Genomic DNA, 22,355 nt, shown 5'->3' with positions numbered 1-22,355 from the left:
GAAATAATTGGAAGACTATAAACAGAATTTATTAAATGTGCTTCCTTCTTGGTGAATTCTATTAGTGATGCAATCTGTAACTCTGTAACGTATTTCTCCTTTGCATTTTTTAATGTGGAAACAGCAACTTGTAAAGGGGATTCCATTTTATGTGAAGATTTTATCTGACGCATAACTGTCTCAGCTTTTTGCTTACAATTGTAACCCATATGCAATGATGGAAATGGGTGACTATCAGTAGGACTTTGTGAAACAAAGTGTTTGGAACATACTCTAGAAGACTTTCCTGGAGACCACAACTTGTTCCTTTTTACTGCATCCATACGATTTATCATCTGTAGCCAGATTTTCCTCATCATACAATCCTTCTTCTCAGTTGGAAATGGAAACAATCTATTAAAAATAAAAGTTTATATGCATTATGGCTATGCAGCTTTAGTAGCTCTAGCTAGCTGCTATACATTAGCTGTAGCTAGAATAGAAATAAAACACTCCTTTTCCTTCAACTTCAATCAGTTTCTTTCAATAAAATACTAAAAATGTATGTAAAAAATGCTTACGTAAAAGGTGGTTCGCAAGAACATTGACTTTCACTATGACATACTTTATGAACGTTGCATATTGATTTACGCCATTTTGTTAATAAATAATCGCCATTATTACATCCTGTTACGGCACAGTGTCGAGACATTACAGCTAATTTGATGAACTTTCGATTAGAGTATCAATTTTCCAATATTGCTAAATGTTTTTGACAGGGTTTTAAAGTTTGGTCTTCTGGTGAAATGCAGTGTTTACCTACCAAAATTCTACCATTATGAATTTCGTCATTTATGCGCGCGCATGATTTTTTGAAACCGGAAAGTTGTGTATTTAGCTTGGCTGCAATCGCTACAAGTGCCAGTTGTTTTTTGTTTTTGTCCATATATCCTGGGCAACTAACTTGTATAGAACTTCGTGTTGTGACCACAAATTTATCAAATGTTCAGTTTCACCACTACTCCAAACTTTCTCATGTTTCAAGCCTTTTCTTCCTCGCTTCTGAGGTTTCGCAGAAGTTTCATCTTCTGGATTTTGAAACACCGGGCTGAGTGAAATTTGAAGTTGCTGTGGCACGCTCTGACCGAATATTTGTGTGTTTTGGATCAAGATTGACGAGGTTGGTTTTGGTGAGCTCTGAGTGAAGACATGTGCGGCATGTTGCTGTTGCGTCGTAGCTTGAGGAAATAGTATTTGATCATTCGTAGCAAAATCGTGTGGCTGACTTAAATAATAAATGTTATTTTGCTCCATCTTTTATCTTTGATCGTATGTTTCATTTACTGTTTATTTCAGACAGACAAATTTTGAATACTTTGCTGATTCCATTTTTCTATTGTTCGGAGAACAATTGAGTCTTCTCACAACAAAAGAATTTCCCTTGCAATATTTTTTAATTCAAACCGTGTTTGAATTAAAAAGTCTTGACAAGTATTGAAAGCAATTGCGTAATGTTTTTTTGAACGTGTCTCAAAAGTTGGTTTCACATTATGTCAATTAATTGAGGCAATATTTTTCAATAGTTATCAATAATTTCCAATATATTGGATTCAATATATTTCTGTAATGTGAAACGGCCTTAACTAAATCAAGTCAAATCAGAGGACGTTAACATTCACTTTTCAGACCACATAAAATATTGTAATACTATTGGTCAGTTGCAGGCCAATGCTGCGTTAGCATTTTTTGATGCTTCCAGCAGGTTCGGGTACGGAAAGCGAAAGCAACGAGCCAAGCAACGGTTCTTCATCGGCCTGTTTTCTGTTTGCTTTGGTTTGCTTTTTCTTTCTGCTAAACTGTTTTTTAATAATTTGTACAGATATAAGTAGCTGCATTGTTTTTCCTCTTTTCTGCACTTTTTAAGGTTGCTATGTAGCTAGCTAACTATATCTAGAGCTAGCATGGAAAACGGATGTTAACCGAGAATGATGATGATGATGATAGCTAGAGAGCGTGTGATGCTAGACCATGCTACATGCTAGGCTTGCAGAGCCTTAATCCTCCTACAAACTAACTATAGTTTTTTTATTAGCCAATCATCACTGTGGGAAAGGTTAAAGCTACTGTTGTAATCTAAAAGTTAAGGAGCAAATTTACAGATTATTGTAGCTACGTGCATGTATCCAGGCAAAAAAATAGCAGGCAAAAAAGAAGGACCGCATAGATGGATTCTATTGTGACATAATTTGTTTACTTTTCAGTAGTAAGCTTTTTGGCTTTGGCATTTGCGTGGCAGAAAAAGAAGATGCTGGGATTAGGTGAAGAGAGGTCCTTTTACACTGAATTTCTTCTTAAAACCATTATCCAGTGAGATTGATGTCTTCTAATTTATTTCAATTAATATAAAGTCCTAAGAATGTGTGAGGAAACGAACTGATAATTTTGTTTGAATATATTATATTCAAACAAAAATAGTTGATTTTCATTATAATATCATTTTAGAAACAAAATGGTTGATCCTACAGTTATAGATAATATCATACATAATTTAAACAAGTGCAATGATGCAATCTTTTTGGAGAATTCCTTGAAAAACATTACAACAAGAGGTTTTGTCACCTGATTCACCACTTTTAAAACTGGAGGATAACTGTTTGAATTTATCTGCCTCTGGATCAAGTGACAGCATATTCAGCTGTACTGTTTTGTCAGTTCCAGATGGCGAAAATATACATCACATTGCAAGATTCTTTGAAGCAGGAGGCTTTTCTGGATTCTACCGAAATGTTGCACATGAAAAGATTAAGGAAGATCTATCATTATATAGCCTTCTTCCTTACCAATTTTATAATGAAATGGATGTTGATATATGCTCCAAAAGGAATATGTCCTTATTCAAGGCTTTGAAAAAAGGTGCAAATATTTATTAAAACTGTGGATATTTGTTATATAATTATGAAACCAATCAATTTTTGTTTAATTTTGTACATGTTTTAAATGTTCATATATATTCATTCCTTCATTCAGGTAAACATACACCTCAGTATGCCAAGGATAGGTCATACAGAAGAGTTTTGATTGACAATCCAAATAGCATCAAAAATATTGTCAATAATGTGAAACCATCTGTTGAAAAAAGCAATTGTAAATGTCTCTTCTTCATATGCTATGTTATGCATCGCATAACATAGCATATGATCGCATAACATAGCATATATATAATATATATATATATATATATATATATATATATATATATATATATATATATATATATATATATATATATATATATATATATATATATATATATATATATATATATATATATATATATATATATATATATATATATATATATATATATATATATATATATATATATATATATATATATATATATATATATATATATATATATATATATATATATATATTATATATATATATATATATATATATATACTATTTTTTTATTTATTTTAAATGTTATGTATAACAGGTACATGGTTTGTGATCAAGAACCGTCTTTGTGGGAAAACCTATTATTGACCTACCGTGCCAACAAAGTTCAATCAACTGAACTTGTGTCATTTAAACTACCAATGATTCACCATGAGCTATCCTTGGAGTCTCAGTTTTTTTATATTTCTTCAATACCTAACTTTCATAAATGGGTATGGTGTAGTGATGAGATAAAGCAAGTAGAGGTAAAGTATGTTCAAAAGTTCTCAACAAGCTGTAGAAGATATCCAGCATCTCCAAGAAACAGAATTCTTCAGGTTAGCAGCATATACATGGTGCTCCAAGTTTGAATAACTGGGATTTTTTAAACAATTTTATTTTTATTTTCATATTTATAGGCATGTAATTTCAGAGGTTCTGAAGAAGCTAGCGAAGTAGTGATTGCTGTTTTAAATTGCATTCTTGGTAACATAGTAGAAATACCTTATTATAAAAATAAAAAATTGCCAAGTACAACAAGAAAAAGGAAATTCCACCTGATTTCAAAGAGAAACAACAGGAAGAATGCAGAAGAGAGTGATGGTGATGAAGAAGATGCCTCTGACTCTAGTATACAGGTTGATATTATGGAGAGTATACAACTTCAAAATGTAGCTTCCTCCAGTGAATCGTTGTATCAGTATTTTTGTGGACAGTTGTTCAACTATGGCACCTTCAAATGGAGAGTTAAATCAGCTACAAAGTTGTTGTCGTGAATGATTACGATTGTAACACTGGTGAATTTATGGTTTGTATATATTTTTTGACTTTTTAATTATTTTTAGGTTATTGGTTCTACAGCTGTTCAACAACCTTTAGTCATGTTTTGTAACTTTATACTATTTATATTTTGTAGCATTTTGAATATGTTCATGTATTTTCAACTACCACAAGTACTGGTCCAACCTATTATTGCAATTGCAAAATATTTTCTGTATCTCAAACCTGTGTTGAAGCTCCAGAAAGATTTGATGTTAGGTGGCTGGGTGTTTCTTGTTTACATGTGCGATTGCTTGCCAGTGTTGTTTCACTTCTCCCATCTTCTGATCATATTCCAGAGCCTGTGAGTGCTGATGTCAGCCTTGTGAATATGTCAGTTATTAATGATGGCTAAAAGTGCTCAGAAACAGTTGTTGAGGAACTTCCTGCTAAATTAAATGTTCGCAAATTCTCGATCACCCATGAAGATTCTGCTGCAATTGTATCTCTTTTCAAAGTGTCTGGAACAAATAGAAAAGTTGTTCAATGCAAAAATTCGTTATGTGTTATTGACAAAGGATCAAAAAGGTCAATCAAAAACATAACCACTGCTTTTGACTTATGTCCTCATTTGGTGTCATTTCGAGACTTCTATTTGACCAATAATGAATCTGATGACGTTGATGATATCAGTGATGAAGATAGTAATAATGCTAATTTTCTTCCTGATAATAAGGTGTGTACTTTCTATTATCTATTATCTATTTTTTTTTTTTTTACTTTTAAACTATATATTCCCAATCTATTTAAGTGTATTATCAGTGGACTTATTTTCTTTTATTTGTTAACGGCATAAAACCACGCTACAGTTATTATTAACCACCATACAGAACCTGACAATAAAGTTAGACTACACGACTGTTACGTAAGTTACACATTGTATTTCCAAAGCGAAGGTCGCTGGTTCAAATCCAGCTCTTCTGAAATGAAGATAGCTCAGTGGTTAGAGCGTCGCTTACCATTTGTAAGATAATAAGGTGAAGCTTGACTATTAAATATGATTATTTAATATCATATAATGTCTTATAATCATAACTCTGAATTATAGTGGAAAGATGTAATCAATGAGGCAACTGGTTTGTGGCAATTTAATCTTAAATGTCCCAGCAAGTGTGTCGTAGATGGCGATCCTTTTTCTACAAGATTGCAAGATAATCTAAAATTAAGAGATAATTGGAGTGAGGAAAACGAAGACATCGATTTTGTACCTGATATGAATGGAACATGCCCATGTGAGGTTAGTATAAGGCAAAGTATACTGTCTTTAGTAAATAGAATGTTTTTTGTTTTTTTGTGCATGCATTATGTGTAGGGAATAATCCTTATAACAAAATGTAGAACTTATCGCTAAGACTTGTCACTTTAGAAAATTGTCACTTTAGGCTGGTTGGTTTTCAGATGAATTCCCACAAGGAATTATTGGAAAGTCAACGGAGTCTAAATTGTATTTGGACAGGAAAGTGGTGAAGTGCAACGTTTTCATGCGTTTGTGCTTGCAGAATTGTTGTGAACGTAAATGGGATGGATGGAATGAATCCATATTCAGGCTTTCATCAGCTACTTGTGCGGGTTATGAAATAGGCTGGGATTTTGTTGATGCAGTAAAAACAAGTGGTCAAACGTTTAGCGGTTTCGTGACGGTTATGAATAACAGTTACAGGAGAAGGAATCACGGTGCCCAAAAGTTTATGTCAGTTCCAGTTTTTATTGATTGGTTCTTCGCATGGATTTCAGCTATGCAAATTGAATTTCGTCAGCAATGTAGGTTGTGTGGAGGCGAAAGTAAAATATTAGCCTGTGACGGTACAAAGTTAGGAGTGGGTTTTAAAAATACTTTCGTTGATCCCATCGAAAATGCTGAGGGTGGGGAAATTTTGGAGACAACATTAAAACGGCTTAATCGTTGCTTTATATTTAATACCCCCGACCATGATTCTCGTGATTTCAGTCAGGCGAGAAATTTGTTAAAGGAGCAGTGCCAAAAGATTATTGATTGCGACCTTGGTGTGGTTGAGACAGGCATTACAGAATTTATAACTGAGTATGCTCGACCTGCATATCAAAAAATGATTTCTACCAATTCGGATAGCAAAGAACGGTATGCATTGGCCAAGTTCTTTCTTTTACTTTCATCCGACGCTTCAGTAGACACTGTGTTGCCATTTCGTTTTTGTCAAGACGTGTTAGATTTTGTTCAAAAGATTACCGATGAAGAATTAACAACCGCCGACCTACGATTATTTTTGTACGAACTGAGGTTTTATGCTCCTGAGTTATCTTCCTTGTTATTCGCATCCTCTATATCGTCATCGACTGAACTTCCAAGCAACGATGTTATATTGTTACTTAGATACCTGGTGGCATTTATAAAAAATGTACATTATCATGATGAACCACCGGAAGATCCAGTACCTATACCGAAAACTTACAACCCTGCTAAATATGGACGCGCATATTACTTTAATACACATGGTTGTCAAGTTCGTAAAATGCGACAGTTCACTATTGACACAAAAGAACGTATCCATGCCAATTTTGATGACCCACCAGACAACGCATGTGAGAAACGCTTTCCAACAGTTTCGAAAAAAGGAACAACCTACGTATTTCTTTGGTTTTGTCCTTTACATGGACATTGCTACGGCTTCCATACAATTCCTGGAAGGGAAGGACGAAAGGACCCTACCGCGTCGCTATTAACCCATATCAACAGCGCTCCTGACGACATTTTTTACGATTTTGCATGCAGTCTTTCGGAATATTGCAAAAATCGAGAATCTGGATTTTTTGCAAAAACAAGGTTTTTCCACGACGTATTTCATGGTTATACGCACAAATGCACCAACGCTTTCAAGTACAACCGTCTTCTTGCTTCAAGTGCGATAAATTCTTCCATTTGTGAGCAATTTAATAGTTATATTCAAAACATAAAGTCCTCTTGTAAATTGATGTCCCAAACGCATTTTGCGTTGTATCTGCAATTTTTTATTTACTTGTGGAATCAACACAAAGATGAATCACATAATAGAAAATTGAACATTGCGCTGTCTGGACGTGCTGATGATTGAAATCTCATTGTTTGTTTGTACTGAGTTTTTTATGTATCGAAGATAATAAGTTTATAATATTGAAAATTGTTTTCTTTAAATTAATTTCTATTCATTCCTGAAAAATATTCTTTTCGACCAAAATTCAACGAAACAACACAAACGGAGTGCGTAAAGGCAATAAAATCATAGCCTAGTCTTCAAATCGAAAGTTTTTCTCCTGAAAAACAGTTTTCCGACCAAAATTCAACGAAACAACACAAACGGAGTGCGTATAAGGAATAAAATCATAGCCCAGTCTTCAATTCGAATGTTTTTCTCCTGAAAAACAGTTTTTCGACCAAAATTCAACGAAACAACACAAACGGAGTGCGTATAGGCAATAAGATCATAGCCTAGTCTTCAATTCGAAAGTTTTTCTCCTGAAAAACAGTTTTTCTCCTGAAAAACAGTTTTTCAACCAAAATTCAACGAAACAACACAAACGGAGTGCGTATAGGCAATAAAATCATAGCCTAGTCTTCAATTTGAAACTTTTTTTCCTGAAAGACAGTTTTTCGACCAAAATTCAACGAAACAACACAAATGGAGTGCGTATAAGCAATAAGATCATAGCCTAGTCTTCAATTCGAAAGTTTTTCTCCTTCGCGGAAGAATTTTTTGCGAATCGAACCAAAGAAAAAATAATTAATTATCGATTTATTTTTTCCCCTCAATCCATTAAAATTCATCATAGAACATATTAGAATATTTCGTTCTTTTTTACTGTTTTGAGACTAGTGATGAACGCCCTTTTTCACTTCAACGTTAATATCCACATCATATATTATATCTTTTATTGTTTAGGGAGGTCTTGAAATACCTTGCAGGGTTAAAGTCTTTATGCCTCGTGCAATAAGAAAAAAATTATAGTTGACATTCACAAATACTTGTTATCAGTAGCATACTCACGTTTGTATTAAAGAAGACATAGGTACCGCGCGCGTAGGGAAGAGAGCTATTTGTGATAATTTCGCGAAAATGTTTTTCGCGAATTGACCTATTGTGAAAAGTTTTGCAGAAGAAACATTTACAAATAGCGGAATTCGCGAAAAGTTCTTCCATTAGCTCAATAGAAGAACTTTTCGCGAATTAATTGATTACTTTCAGAACGGTATTTCTCTTCATATGTTTCATAGAGGCCTTTATTTCATGTGTATGGAATGATTGTTGTTCTGGGAATGTTTTCTAAAATGCTTTTTGTAGACATAAGTTGCTAAAACAACCGAATCTCATATGTATGGATTGCTTTTAAAAACAGAAGTTCTCTTTAGAATTTGTTGTAAAGCCCTTGTTAAAAAATGTTATATTATTTCATGTGTATGGATTGATTGTTCTTCTGGGAATTTTTTCTAAAATGCTTTTTGTAGACATAAGTTGCTAAAACAACCGAATCTCGTATGTATGGATAGCTTTTAGAAACAAAAATTCTCATAAATTTGTTTTGTAAAGGCCTTATTAAAAAATGTTAAATTATTTCATGTGTATGGATTGATTGTTGTTCTGGGAATTTTTTCTAAAATGCTTTTTGTAGACATAAGTTGCTAAAACAATCGAATCGCATATGTATGAATTGCTTTTAAAAACAGAAATTTTCTTTAAAATTTGTTGTAAAGGCCTTATTTAAAAATGTTATATTATTTCATGTGTATGATTGATTGTTGGCCTGAGAATTCTCCCTAAGTGCTTTGTATTGGCATATATTGCTGAAGCAACAGAATCTTACTCAGAAAAAAATCAGAATTCCTCTTATAAATATTTTGCAAAACACTTGCAAAAAATGTAAACTTCAATTATGTGCATGGATTGCTTCTTGAAATAAGAATTCTTTAATGGTTTGGATAGGCATTGGTAGGCTGTAAGCAAATAAATAAACCATATGTAATTAGTTTTAATAATTTATCAAAAGTATAATTATATAATTTATACTAGATAGATAGATAGATGTGCATATTTTACATGGCTAGCCTCACAAATATCGAGGGATATACCCTGTCTATTATTTCCAGGAGGGGCCATGGCGTAGATGGAGAGTCCTAGAGTATTTAATGCTCATTTTGAGCTACGCAGACCCAATTGGAGCCCGCGCTCTACTAGACAACTCCCGGCAACATCCAACGGCCCACACAGTGTGCCATCTTCCCAATTTCCCTCACATGGCTTGGGTTAACCCGGGGCTATGGTAACATTCACTCGCCCATGTTGAATCGCCGTCAAGAGGAATCGAACCCCGGTCTCCCGCACAGAGTACGAGAGCTATAACCACTAATCTACGGCGCCACAAAATCTACGGCGCCACAATACTCTATTTTATAAATACAACGACTAAGTAAATATCAGTCAGAACAATATTAGACAAGGAAATATTTTGCACAACCACGTCTGTGGTAGTACAGTTAGGTTCATGCATCTTTTGCAGTTTTGCGATTTAATGTCAATAAAGCTGATGTAATTTATAATCACATTAGGTATGTCGCTCAAAACAGTTTCCAAATAAACTTTTGATAAACTTTTATTTTAGATCAGAATCACTAACTAAATTATTGTGCATAATGCATATTTATTCTATTGCACTTTCTAATATGAAATTTCACTAGAAATAAAAATGACAAACTAATAGAACAATTCTCTCAAATTTTGCACACAAGAATTGATAAGAATGTACAGATTTGGTAATATAAAAGGGTCCGACTATTGTGTTATTAAGACTTTTTAAATTGAAATAAGAACAGACACTTTGTAGTTGAATTTGCATTGAAGAAAAAAAATAGACGAAATCATTTTATATATAAAATAGAACTTAAAAATGAAAAAAATGAAAAAACAGCACCAACATTCATCTATTAAAAAAGAGATTAAAAATTTAGGATAAAATTATAAACTTCACTTGTTTTAGGGATATATCTCTACTGTCCTCGGCATCGTAGCTTTGGCTGTATATGCTATAAAAAAATAAGTACACAACATGAAAAAACAAAAGCAGGAATTGGAACAATCTGTTAAAAAATATTTATGACTCTTGTATACTTTTTTTAAATAAGTTATGTGAAACTTCAACAAATATACAAAGTTTCCTCAAAAAATTATTTTTTAACATTCACAATCTATAACGAAGCATAAAATACATGATAAAAAAATGGAAATTCATGTCTTCTTAATTGAGCAAACTTTCTCAGGTAAAACTTGAGCCTAAATGTTCTTGCATTTAACATTTAATGTGTACAAAAAGACACAAAAACTCACACCCTAAAATATATTTAGCAATTTGCGTATAACTTATTTGTTAGAGCCTGCTATTCAACTTTTCTGTCCAATGTTTATGTGTGGACATGAGTAAATAATATTTTAACACAAAATCATAATATTTCTGTCACTATAAACTTACTTATTGCACCAAAGGACTTTCCCTTTGTTAGCAGCAACAACATGCTAGCTTATTGACTTTTCTTGACTACACACAATGGGGCTTAAGCCATATTTTCTTTCCTATATTTATCACTCATTTTTAAAAGCTATAACCTCTTTCTCCTTTCTTTAGGTCATTCCACCCAAGTCCAAAACATTCTTTGTTTCCTTTTCTATTTTTTTTATTGAAATGCATACTTAACTGGAATATCAAATTTAAGTGCCTATCAAACATATCAACACACTAAAAGTAAACTGGCATTAATTGAGGGTAGCTGCCATGCTAAAAAGCTAACATTTAAAGTTATTAATTTCGCAAAACATCAACTAAAGTAGTATTGTTACAGATAGGTAGAAATAAAATTAATTTTTTAATTTTTGGCCAGCTATACCTTTAAATGATTTGCCAATGTTTACAAAAAGCTTTTTGTATACATGAGCATGCTTTCTAATACGTAAAAAAAAACAGAACCAAATAAGGTATATAAAATGCCTACTAAAGAAATTTATACATTTTTTAAACACAGTGTCTGTACATGTATATTGAAAGCAGTTCTAGAGTTTGTATAGTAATATCTGAAGTCATCATATGCATGACAGTTTTTTTTATGGTGAGATTGCCCGGAATTGACATTGACTTTGACTGAAGGTGCAAAAAAAACTTTTTCTGGGAGTTTTTTTTCAAATTTATTTTTTAGCAAAACTGGTCATGCATTCAAAATATGGAAACTAGAACATATTTATGACAGCCCAGCCTTATTTGAACTGGTATACTATGATAGACACAGCATCCCTTTATGGTGCTACTTAAAATTGGCAGAAAAAAGGAATACCTTTATCACGGAATCCCTGATTTGTAGGCTTGGTCCAACTAGCAAATACACTTGTTTAGAGAACAAGAATTTTTGAGCATCTTATAGACGGTTTCCTTTGTGTACATTTCCAACATCAGGGTGTTTTGGAAAAAAATGGAAACGATACGTGAAACGAGGCCATCTTCAGTCCATTTATCCATACAAAGGCATTGGTAATACTATAAATGGATTCAAATAAATCACAAGGCATCAATCTGCTCCAACGATGTTTCTGTGAGAAGAAATCCATACAAAAGATCTCTGTCTGGTCCAAGCTTAAGCATTTTTGCGGAGCGTAGCGGAGCCTATTTCCTCATTATATAAGCCAAATATAAGGGAAAAGAAGTACGATGGAGAGTATATAGCATTTCTATGCGATTTCGTCCCTATACATCCGAATTATAAAAATTCAAACAAAAAATCACAGTAATCCAGCAATTTAATGTGGTCATTCTTTAGTACAGTTTATAGTAAGCGAGACAACGTGTTTATCAAGGAGCAAAGCGATGGAGTGTTTGTTGTTTTTAAAGATGGTGCCAAGCGGAAAATGGGGACGAACTGATATTTTCAAGAAAACGAAAGAGGGAAGTATGAATAGCTAGCTAGCATATCACTATTTTTTACATGTAATGAACCTCTTCTCACCCACACCTAACTAGCAAATAACTACCAACATATGTGGCAAAATAAGCTGGTATAACACTACCAAATTGGCTAGCTAGCAGCATAAACTAGGTAGTTAACCAGCACAAAACTGTTTTTCTCACTAGCTACTTAACTGACATAAAACTGGCTACTTGGCCGGCATAAAATTAGCTATGTAGCTAGATTTAAATGATCCTTAAGACATATTTTCTAGTCATACACATACTGCACAATGAGTTAATTATGCTCTGATTAGGAAAGTACCATCAAATATCTACAATTATCCACAAAATATGTTGGTTCTAACAATTTTAGACAAAAAACTAAGAACCAAAAGTTTAGCCAAATCAGCAAAAGAACATTGGTATAGACATATATTCTTTTTAGCAGAAGAGCCTGGACTTTTTTTATAAATAAAAGAATAAATGCAACCTCCATAATGTGTTTTTTGCAACCTTGTCCATAGTATTTATTTTAAAAAATATAGTGAAAATGGAAGGTTATGTAGAGCTATCACTATTTTTTCACTTTTAGGTCATTCACACCCCTAAAAAGCTCCCTAACTAAAGCATAAAACATAATTTAGTGGCTCAGATTTTCTAGCTAAATAAAGAGGGTGCCGAAGCCGCAAACGCCCGGGCGACTTTTCGAATTAAATTGACGGTTGTCGGCCGAAACCGCCTGCACTTTCCCGAACACGCCCGAACTCGCCCGGAACATTCCCGAAATGCAACACCTTGTAACATAAACATGGCGGACGACAGTTAAAAGAATGCGTTTGAAGAGAAAGGAGTTAATAAAGTTTATATATAAGTTATTTATCAAGTAAATCTTATCACAAATCATAAAAAACAGTTCTTTTAAGAACTTCACTATCACTGTTAGTTCATTTTAATTTTTATACTTTTTTAAATAATTCTTCGAGAGTCATTTGTGGTGAATCTTTTTTTTTTCGGGCATTGTTCGGGACTATGCGGGTTTTTTCAGGCAAATACCTGAATTTTTTTCAAAACGCCGAACTCGCCCGAAAACGCCCGCACTTTTTACGGCGTATGCGGCTTATCGGCACCCTCGTGTTAAATATACCAAACTAGGTGCCATATTTTTTAGTAAAAAGACTGTGAGCATATATATAAAATCATGCCCTGTTGGTCTAATGGCTATGACACTCATGCAAATGAGAGATCCAGGTTCAAATCCTGGACAGGGCTAGGAAAAACATAATTATCTTGCACTTACAACAACCAGGTAAATGTTTCGCCTTTTTCGTGGACTTCTCTAATTATTTCTATATCTTGACTTTTTAATGTTGTTGTCATTGGAACCAAGTTAACTTTTAATCTCAGATTTATTAAAAATTGATAGTTTTTTTGGCGTTATGACCGATTGTTTAAATATTTGTATTGGCACATAATTCTGCTAACATGATTCACTGTATATATATTGACCGGATATAAATTTGAGAGCTTTGTTTGAGCTACTGAATTTGAAATATTTGCATCTCAATATTTTCTATACTCCTGGATTAATATGATACATATCTTAGATATATCGAGTATACAAATCTTTGAGTTGTAGGGGATTCTCTATTAAGGTGCCTGCCCCTGCCTTGCCGTTCCCTTGCCTTGCCTAACCCTGCCTTGCTGATTCCTCTTCCTGTTTCCTTGCCTGCCTTTGCCTACCCTTCCTATGCCTTTTCTGGTGCCTGGCTTCTATGCCCTTGCCTGTGCCTCTATGCCTTGCCTACCCCTGCCTTGCTGATTCCTCTTCCTGTTTCCTTGCCTGCCTTTGCCGTGCCCTTGTTCTGCCCGGATAATGAACATTGGCCTGATTAAGTACGGCAGCTTGCACCGGTTAAGAACAGGGCAGAAAATACATAATCAGGGCAACATAATCAGGACAGGCCGGCTTATTACTCAAAAAATATTATTTGGCACTTATAAAAGGGACATATAATCAGGGCAGGCCAGTTTATATACGACAGTGTAATATTATTTCTCATTTATTATAGAACGAACATAATCAGGCAGGCCGACTTATGTATGACACAGTCAAATATTATTCGAGACTTATAGAACAAATATAATCGGGGCCGACCGCTTTTATATCATTCGTCATCACTTCTCTGACAAGCGAATAGCCCTGGTGGCAAAGTTGTTGTTGCTCTCAAATGAAACGAAATTTCGCGGCAAATACTAAATTTTGGGATTCGCAAGTTTAATAACTTTTCACCAAACTTAATTCCCGCAAAAAAAATAATTTAGGTTCCGTGAAATTTAGTTACTTCAAAGTATATTATGCTGAAATGTATTTACTACAAGATTAGTTTTAAACTATACGTCGAGACTTTTTTCTTCCGCCATCTCTAGTTTTTAGGGGTGTTCTATCTTCCAGAGAATGTTTAATTCACAAAAGTTCGAAGAAAATGCCAATCACAGCCTGCCTGGCCAGCCATTATATCAGCGTTCATAATCCGGTCACCACTACATAACCAGTGCAAAAAAAACATAATCGGATCATGTGTACATAATCCGGTTGTCCCAGTTGTAAACAGGCCGTTTTCGCAATCTGGGCAGAACACCCTTTCCTTGCCGTGCTTTGCCTTGGCAACCTCTCCGCAACACTTTCTATATTGATTTCCCTGCCAGGTAGATGTCAGAGTCAAAAAAGCTAAACACTAAAAGTAAACGAATAACGTCAAATACTGCAACACAGATAGGCAAATACATACTTTTTAAAAATGTTAATTTTTACGTACAGATACGGTAAGCTAGCTATTATAGCTAGCTACCACACATCCCGCAATGCCATTTAAAAAATATGTATATATTTTTCATAGCTATATATTCTAAAGTTTATCTGTCTATTGTTATCAAGTCAACAGAAAGTCAAAACATTAAATACGATGAAGAAATTTAGGAGTGTTGATGTTTGGAGGAAATACCCTGGCTGGCTTCTGTGCATGATAAAAAATAATTTGCATACAGCTTATAGTAAATACTGCAGGGTAGCTAAACTTAACAATGATGGAGAAGAACCCTTAAGAATAATACCTGGCACATTTCCCTTGCTATATTACCAAAATTTTCGTCAAAAATGCTAGACGGGAAGCAACTGTGTGCAAACAGAGCGGCCATTATGAGACAAATAAAGGCAACCAATCACACGCGCTCATACCGATACATTACGTCATTTATACATGGTCTGAAAAGTGAATGTTAAGTGTATGTCAGATTTGCTACACGAATATGTCTATCTAAATAATATCCCGCATGTGTACGTGGTTGTTCCGACCTGTATTGACCGAAATTTAGATCCGACCCGTTTTGACGGGAATTGACCAGTATTAACGGAGTAAGCAAGCCAATATTTTTCTGCACACGCTTTACAAAGCACATTAAAAATCCAACTTCAACATGCAAATAAACTACATTCCACTGTATTTTGCAGTTTGCAGAAACAAGGCAATAATATTTTAGCGTTACAAATGACCCAAGTTGACCAAACATGCTTTAGTTACCATGGGGCAAGATTTATTCTTGGCCCAAATTGACCAAACATCCTGTAGTCACTATGGAACAACATTTATCTCCGACCCAATTTGACCAAACACCCTCCTGTCACTATGGGCAAGATTTGCTGTTGACCCAAGTTGACCAAACACGCTCTAGTCACTATGGGGCAGAATATATTGTTGACCCAAGTTGACCAAACACTCTTGATCTTGTAACTGTCCAAAGATAAAAAGTGTTTACATTTTGAACACTTACTTTCTAAGGGCTGGGTTCCAAGTCTACCTTTCTTAGCCCTGGGCTCTGTGCCAGTAGGTAAAAGTAACAACAATGCGATTTGTAGTTGTTGACTCTTCTTTTTCCAACGTTTAACTAAAGTTATTGGTTTTGACGGATGGTGTCAATGAATGCGGCTGGTGTCTTGCAGGAGGCAGGGGGGGGCGCACCAGATCTCAAGCATGAGTGAATTTCACCATTCCTCGTGTTTCCACATTGATAGGTGTTTACAGATACAGATAATCTTTTCTGGGAATGAAATACACATAGGAACGCCCATCGTGGGCTAAATGGCATATCTTACAAATGTACATAAAATGTATGAAAATTTCATCCTTCTTGTTTTAATGTATTTAAGTGTTGTTTAAAAAATTGTGTTGTGCCTATTCAATGGCGTCAAGCGAAAGAAATCTATATTCCGAAATCCAAAACTCCTGTACTATCTTACCTACAAGATTTTTGACCCTCCAAAATGTTAAAAAAAATTTTTTTTTAATATTTTTTCAAGGCGACTAGAAGGACACGTCATCCATAACATTAAATTCATTAACACGTCCGTTTAAAAGGGGTGCATGGCCCTGGCTGTTTGGAAACACATGTCATCAATCTGGACATCTTTAAAAGAAGCACGCTCCGTAAGAACTGATCTTGCCACCATTTGGTTGGATATAGCAAGTGCGTATCCCTCAATACCGCACAGATTAATCTTTTTTTCTTTATAAAGGTATGGTGTATCTCCTAGTTGGATTGCCATTGTAAAGAATTAATATTCTTATATATGGGATATGTAGTTGGCGCTCCTCTGCATAGGGGCATTGCCAGTGACAGTGTCAATATATGGTTGTTTATCAATACTTTTAATTTTGATCTTCGTCAACATATACATGGTATTTATGGGTTAGTCTTGGTATTTAAAGGATTCATGTTGTAGTTGTAGTGGTTGGTAGCGCTCCACTAGTACGTACGAAGCGTTGTACGTGGAGCTTCGTGTAAGTGCACAAATACTGGCAGTGTTTATTACTGTATTTGATAATTTTATATTGCGTTCTATTTTATTATGATATGCTTTTACTACTTGTACACATTTATTTTCTTATTCTGATCAGTAGGTTTAACTTACTTTTTAAAAGATTTCTATAACTATCTTGATTGTTACCCTAGTCATGCCACTGTAGTTTAGTGCTCCTGTACTTTGTGCGGGAGACCGGGGTTCGATTTACCTTGGCAGCAATTCATTATGGGCAATTAAATATAACCGTAGCCCTGGGGCACACTGTGTGGACCGTTGGATGTTGCAGGGAGTTGTCTAGCAGACAACTGACCCTGATTGATTTTGCGTTGCCCAAGAAGAGCATTAAATACTCCAGGACTCCCCATCAAAGCCATGTAATAGACAAGGTATATCCCTCGATATTTGTGAAGCTAAACATGTAAAATATGCACATCATTTGTCAGTCCAGTAGGAAGGCCAAGTTTGCTCACTTGTTTTTTAGGATTACCAACCCTGCTGCCCCGAGTTACTTCTAAGAAGCCAGAGGTTTAATACTTTTTGTGAACATAATGTAGCTCTAAACCTCAATTACAACAGTCTGGTAATGCAGTCGTCCCAGGTCCGTAGCGTCAATGATCTGTTATGTTTACTTTATTAGCTAAGTCCTCTGCAAGCAAAACCGTCTTCCATGATAGGTGTCAATATCGTCTCTAATGTAAGCAAACCTAACTTTTAAAGAATTAATTACAGTTTTAAACATGTTATTAGTCTTACTCTGTAATCGCTTTGTCACTTCCATTGTCATGTGAAATACCTGTCTAGTAATGACAATGGCAACTACAAAGTCAAATCTTTCCAATGCATGGTGCGGCTGCTGTCTTGCAGGAGGCCTGGATGCTTACTTAACGGTACCCACCAAATCTCAAGCATGAGTGATTTTCACCAATCCTCACGTTTTCACATTCATAGGTGTTGGTTTCAGTACAGCCGACAGCCATCAGCTTTTCGATCATCCCTGTAAAGGGGAGAATACAGTTATCCAGTGGTTTCTTATTCTTTGGAGAGAAACCTCCTTTTTTCATTAAAATATATATCAGCATTGCGATGTAGGTACTCCTATTCTTCCATAAATGACTGCCTTGTATACAGTATCGACATTAATTTTCTATTAGGGTTAGGTCAAAAGTAGCTAAAATGCCTTCAAATAATTCATTGAACCTTATAGCTTTTACAGAAGTCCTGTCATACTCTATGTTTGTTTACCAAACTTTTGTTATGTGGCAAAGGAAGAATTATGTCCTTCTGTGTGCACATTGTTTAGAGGAGTAAAACCTCTAGACTTCAAATTGATGACTTAACTAGTCGAGTTTATTATTGTGCTTGCACTTTGTAATTTTCCTTGTTCTCATGCCAATAATACGTTCCCCTCATCTAGTGTTACAAACATCAATAATATGGGGAGAATTGGGATTATTAGTAAAGTAAGCAATTTTACTTTGAAAAGATTTTAACCTACTTTTAGAAAATTTGCAAGAATCTGTTTGAATTGATCCATCATTTTTCAGACACAAATGAATTACAGACATTATATATTTATTTTAGTTTTCATTTATTAGAAGTCAATAAAATCAGTACTACATAAGTACTACATAAAATAGCAAAGTTGCTGATTAAAATCGACTATGTGTTAAATTTCTTCTAAACAGCCTTTGATAAAACTGAGACAGAGACGGCGCTTGCAGTTTAAAGATGGTAACTCCGATATTTTTTTGGAGAATTCCTTTAATGCTTCTGCAGATTTCACAGAGATGGCAAGCGAGCAATTTACAAACCTATTTCGAGCGATAGATCTGGTACTACATAAATTAGCAATTAAAGACAGTATTCATATAAGATGGGTTGAGACCATTGGCAGTTCTGTAGATTTCACGTAACAGTATCTCATAATTTTCTATGTAAACATCAAACTAAATTTTCTGTTATGCCTTGAAATGATTTTACCAAGCCTTTTTATAGTTTGTCAGCTTGTAAAGCCCCACATTAGAGGACAATAGCCGATTTCACACAATATCAAAAAATTAAAAATCAGTTTCCTTGTATTAAGAGACATACGAGGCAATACACTTCTAAGGCATTCAGTTTTCCAGTAGCTCTTTTACAAAGCTTCACTGTATGGTTTCTAAAGCTAAGGGCGTTGTCAATCTGAATTCCTAGAAGTTTGACAACTTTTGACTCGGTCAAAGTTTCTCCATTAACATTAACATATCGTTACTTTTTTATCCTCCTATAACGATTAATTTGCATTTATCCGCATCCAACTGTTGTCGGAGAACCATAAAGCAAGCGATTTCATATTAATCGCTAGGTGTTTAATGACACTATTAATCATATGTCACAACTATAAAGTGTGTTGTCGTCAGCAAAATTACATATTTCCGTATAAATAGCAGTAAAATTATCCAATAAAATATCATTTAAGTATATGTTAAAAATTAGAGGCTGTAGTTTAACAGAAGCTACAAGACCCATTTATCTAAACCCTTTGTTTTCTATCACTAAGGTGGGACTAAATAAACTAAACAAAGAGCATAGAAAAGCCATAGGTTCGAACTTAGCAAGTAAAAGTTTATGATTCATACAATACAAGTCCATAAGAATTGCCCCAACACAGTGGCCTTTGTTTAAAAACTTTTGTGATTTATCAATCATATCAAGGAGAGCAGGCTGACTACTATAATCTTTACGAAAACCAGATAGCTTCGAAGATAATTTATCAAAAATGAAGTTATTTATTTGTTTATAAATTAAACATCCACAAGTCTTAGAAATATGTACTAGTTTGCTGATCGGTCGATAGTTTTTCTTTTCTGTTTTAGAATCGCATTTATGAATGGCTGTAACAATAGCACATTTCAACTCTGATGGAAATATTCCAATGTTAATTTTATCATTTAAAGATTTCAGTAAATGCATTTTTTGTCGAATTTTGATAATACTAGGATGAGATCGGTACTTCTCTATTGCAATGACCATTCTATTTTTGATGTTTGGATTTGTTACGCTTTCAGGAATTCCATTTATATTAAGGTGTTTTGTAACACCTACAAAGTAATCCATCTTTCATTCCATTCTGTGAGAAAATAGACTTGACAGTTTTCAAAACTGACCGGTTGTCTTTCATTTTGTTGGTGTTTAATTTATTTTAATAATTCCATTAGCTTTATCAGGGTCACGCACCCTTTTTTTAAAAATAAGAAGAAGCTTCGCTTAATTCAGTTTCTCAAGCTCCTCAAGACGATAAACTATTGCAGCGATATGAATTATCAGAAAGCAGTACTCATACTACTAACACAGGACTAGTCACTAATGTACAAACAAAATCATTTGAACTTTACACAAATAGATCAAAATTGTTGGTTAGCTTATCTACTTTCATGTCGTCAAAATTTTGTTCTCCTCCTTCTTTCCCTAGTTTATCATTATCTTCTGCACAAGACAACATCTCAACGTTTTCAACTGAAAAAATATACCTGCTTCAATCAAGGATGGAGGAGGCACTAAGTTGTTAGGGAGGCCTTCTGGCTTAACTAGGTCGTCATCTCTGCGGTGATTAGGCAGCCGTGGTTTGAAAGAGTCTCCAACTGTAATTGTTAAAACTTTCATGTAAAATTGTATCATAAGCACCTCCAACCCAATGAGAGATTTATCCAAAACTGGTTTCTTTTTTAAAAAAGCGTGTAAGTTGCATTTTTTGAACAAGCTTTGATTGATAAATGATTGCCCAAAGGTATATCACCCCGTCTTATTCTATAGTTTAAAAAAATCAAGAAAATTGCCAACAAAATAAGGAGCATATCCACTAACATCAGGAAAATCTTGAGTTGTCTTTGTGTCTTTTAAGGACATGCGTAGGCAGCCACAAATAATAACTGTATCAATAATGCGTGCTAAAAATGACTGTTGGCTTCTACCTTTTTAGAATACATAGTAGATGCCGCTTCATTGATTTTTTTGGTTGTACCTGACTGGTTAGACGTTAAGAAACTTAAATAGAAAAGGTATCCTTATGAAGAGCACTTTCTCCGTGCTTTTTATAGACTGAAACACTGGTAAATCCAGTAGTTCTTCCCCTATTTAATATGATTTGTAGGTAATGCAGATTTAATTTATTTATTTTTTGATGTATTATTCTGCAGGCAGGCAGAACGCAACATCCATTTCTTCAGAATATGCTAGCCATGGGTGCTCAGCAATCCAGTTATATCAAAAATTTAGGATCTGGAAAATTATTTACATCCATATCCAAAGAAGACTTCGTGACAACAAAGTTTTCTTCTGTGAATATCTTTTCAATTTCGCTTTTTCGTACTCTAAAATAAAGATAAAATCTTTGTTGGTGCTCTGGTATAGTAAACATATTTAGTTGCACTTTTAAATATTAAAAATGTTTTTGCTACATGAAATAATGACATACTTCTGCTTGGTTTATTCTTAAATGTTTTATTGTCTTTGGTGTAGTATGGGTAGATGAGGAAGTTGCTGAAGAATGAATTATAAAAAAATTATTAACACAGTTATTTTAAATTGAAAAAGGAAAACGAGATGTGTTGATAAATTAATAAATAAATCAAATCACAAAGCTAGAAAGTTAAAGCAAACCTGCTTCTGTGTTTTTTTTGGTCCATAGTTAATACTTTCAACGTTTAAAAGAAATGCAATGCGTGTTGGAAGCTGTTGTTTACTTCTCATAAATCTTTCCGAAAATTTCTTTGGATCCGGGTTATAATTCCCATAAACACAAAGAACGTCATCCTGCATTTCGTTTAATTTCCTTACGACATACATCATGTGATCTCCAGTTAAGTACCGCTCCCCACATAGGCTGGCAAGTTCATCTGGAAACATTTCCTATGGATTCACAAATAGATTGTACGGCCGGTTATGAATTAATGATTTAAAATTGTTTAAAGAAACTAGACTTGGAGTCCTTTTAACGTTTTTTGTAGAAAACCAGTCCAGTTCCTTTTCAACACATGTTTCAACCTCCTTTGCAGCTGCATTGCAATTTCCACAGAGTTTTCATTATATTTTCCTAAGTTTGAAGATTCGTAATAAAATATATCTGTAGCCATGGCTTTGGCTTTTTTTCTGATTTTGATCCCAGCGTTTTAAGCTAGTTAGTGGTGGTATGAATTTGTTACTTAACGGGTTTGCACAATTCTCGTTACTTTTACTGTGCATAAGTTTTTCACTCATTGGCACCCTTATTTTAGGCTTGACGCATTCGAATGCTTGAAGTCGAGTAAAGTTCATTAATTCTTTGTGGTTAAGATGCCTTGAATTG

The 22,355-nt window shown here is 34.3% G+C and overlaps 2 protein-coding genes and 1 long non-coding RNA gene across 3 annotated transcripts; 2 read left to right on the top strand and 1 right to left on the bottom strand.

Moving 5' to 3' along the window:
- Positions 1-2,584: 2,584 nt before the first annotated feature.
- On the top strand, positions 2,585-4,199 carry LOC130648210 (uncharacterized). The gene is made up of 3 exons (XM_057454247.1): positions 2,585-2,892; positions 3,482-3,761; positions 3,843-4,199. The coding sequence occupies exons 1-3, from the start codon at positions 2,849-2,851 to the stop codon at positions 4,197-4,199; spliced, it is 681 nt and encodes a 226-aa protein (XP_057310230.1). The 5' UTR covers positions 2,585-2,848.
- Positions 4,200-7,310, top strand: LOC130648209 (uncharacterized). Its single transcript, XM_057454246.1, has 6 exons — positions 4,200-4,220; positions 4,340-4,558; positions 4,601-4,886; positions 5,073-5,206; positions 5,291-5,479; positions 5,625-7,310. The coding sequence occupies exons 1-6, from the start codon at positions 4,200-4,202 to the stop codon at positions 7,308-7,310; spliced, it is 2,535 nt and encodes an 844-aa protein (XP_057310229.1).
- Positions 7,311-9,250: 1,940 nt separating this feature from the next.
- Positions 9,251-15,439, bottom strand: LOC130647736 (uncharacterized). Its single transcript, XR_008982877.1, has 3 exons — positions 15,286-15,439; positions 11,567-14,909; positions 9,251-10,270 (listed from the first exon to the last, which is right to left on the bottom strand). It is a non-coding gene; the product is annotated as an uncharacterized LOC130647736 (long non-coding RNA).
- Between the last annotated feature and the right edge of the window lie 6,916 nt (positions 15,440-22,355).

This window comes from Hydractinia symbiolongicarpus, chromosome 6, assembly GCF_029227915.1.
Source record: "Hydractinia symbiolongicarpus strain clone_291-10 chromosome 6, HSymV2.1, whole genome shotgun sequence".
NCBI classification, from domain to species: domain Eukaryota; kingdom Metazoa; phylum Cnidaria; class Hydrozoa; order Anthoathecata; family Hydractiniidae; genus Hydractinia; species Hydractinia symbiolongicarpus.
Note: the sequence above shows the minus strand (reverse complement) of the source record. Positions and strands in the feature narration are given on the sequence as shown.

Coding starts and splice junctions, on each gene's coding strand:
- LOC130648210 (XM_057454247.1), top strand. CDS start 2,849: ATGCTCCAAAAGGAATATGTCCTTATTCAAGGCTTTGAAAAAAG. Junction 2,893..3,481: donor ATTCAAGGCTTTGAAAAAAG/GTGCAAATATTT, acceptor TATGTATAACAG/GTACATGGTTTGTGATCAAG. Junction 3,762..3,842: donor CAAGAAACAGAATTCTTCAG/GTTAGCAGCATA, acceptor TCATATTTATAG/GCATGTAATTTCAGAGGTTC.
- LOC130648209 (XM_057454246.1), top strand. CDS start 4,200: ATGATTACGATTGTAACACTG. Junction 5,207..5,290: donor TAGAGCGTCGCTTACCATTT/GTAAGATAATAA, acceptor TCTGAATTATAG/TGGAAAGATGTAATCAATGA. Junction 5,480..5,624: donor ATGGAACATGCCCATGTGAG/GTTAGTATAAGG, acceptor TTGTCACTTTAG/GCTGGTTGGTTTTCAGATGA.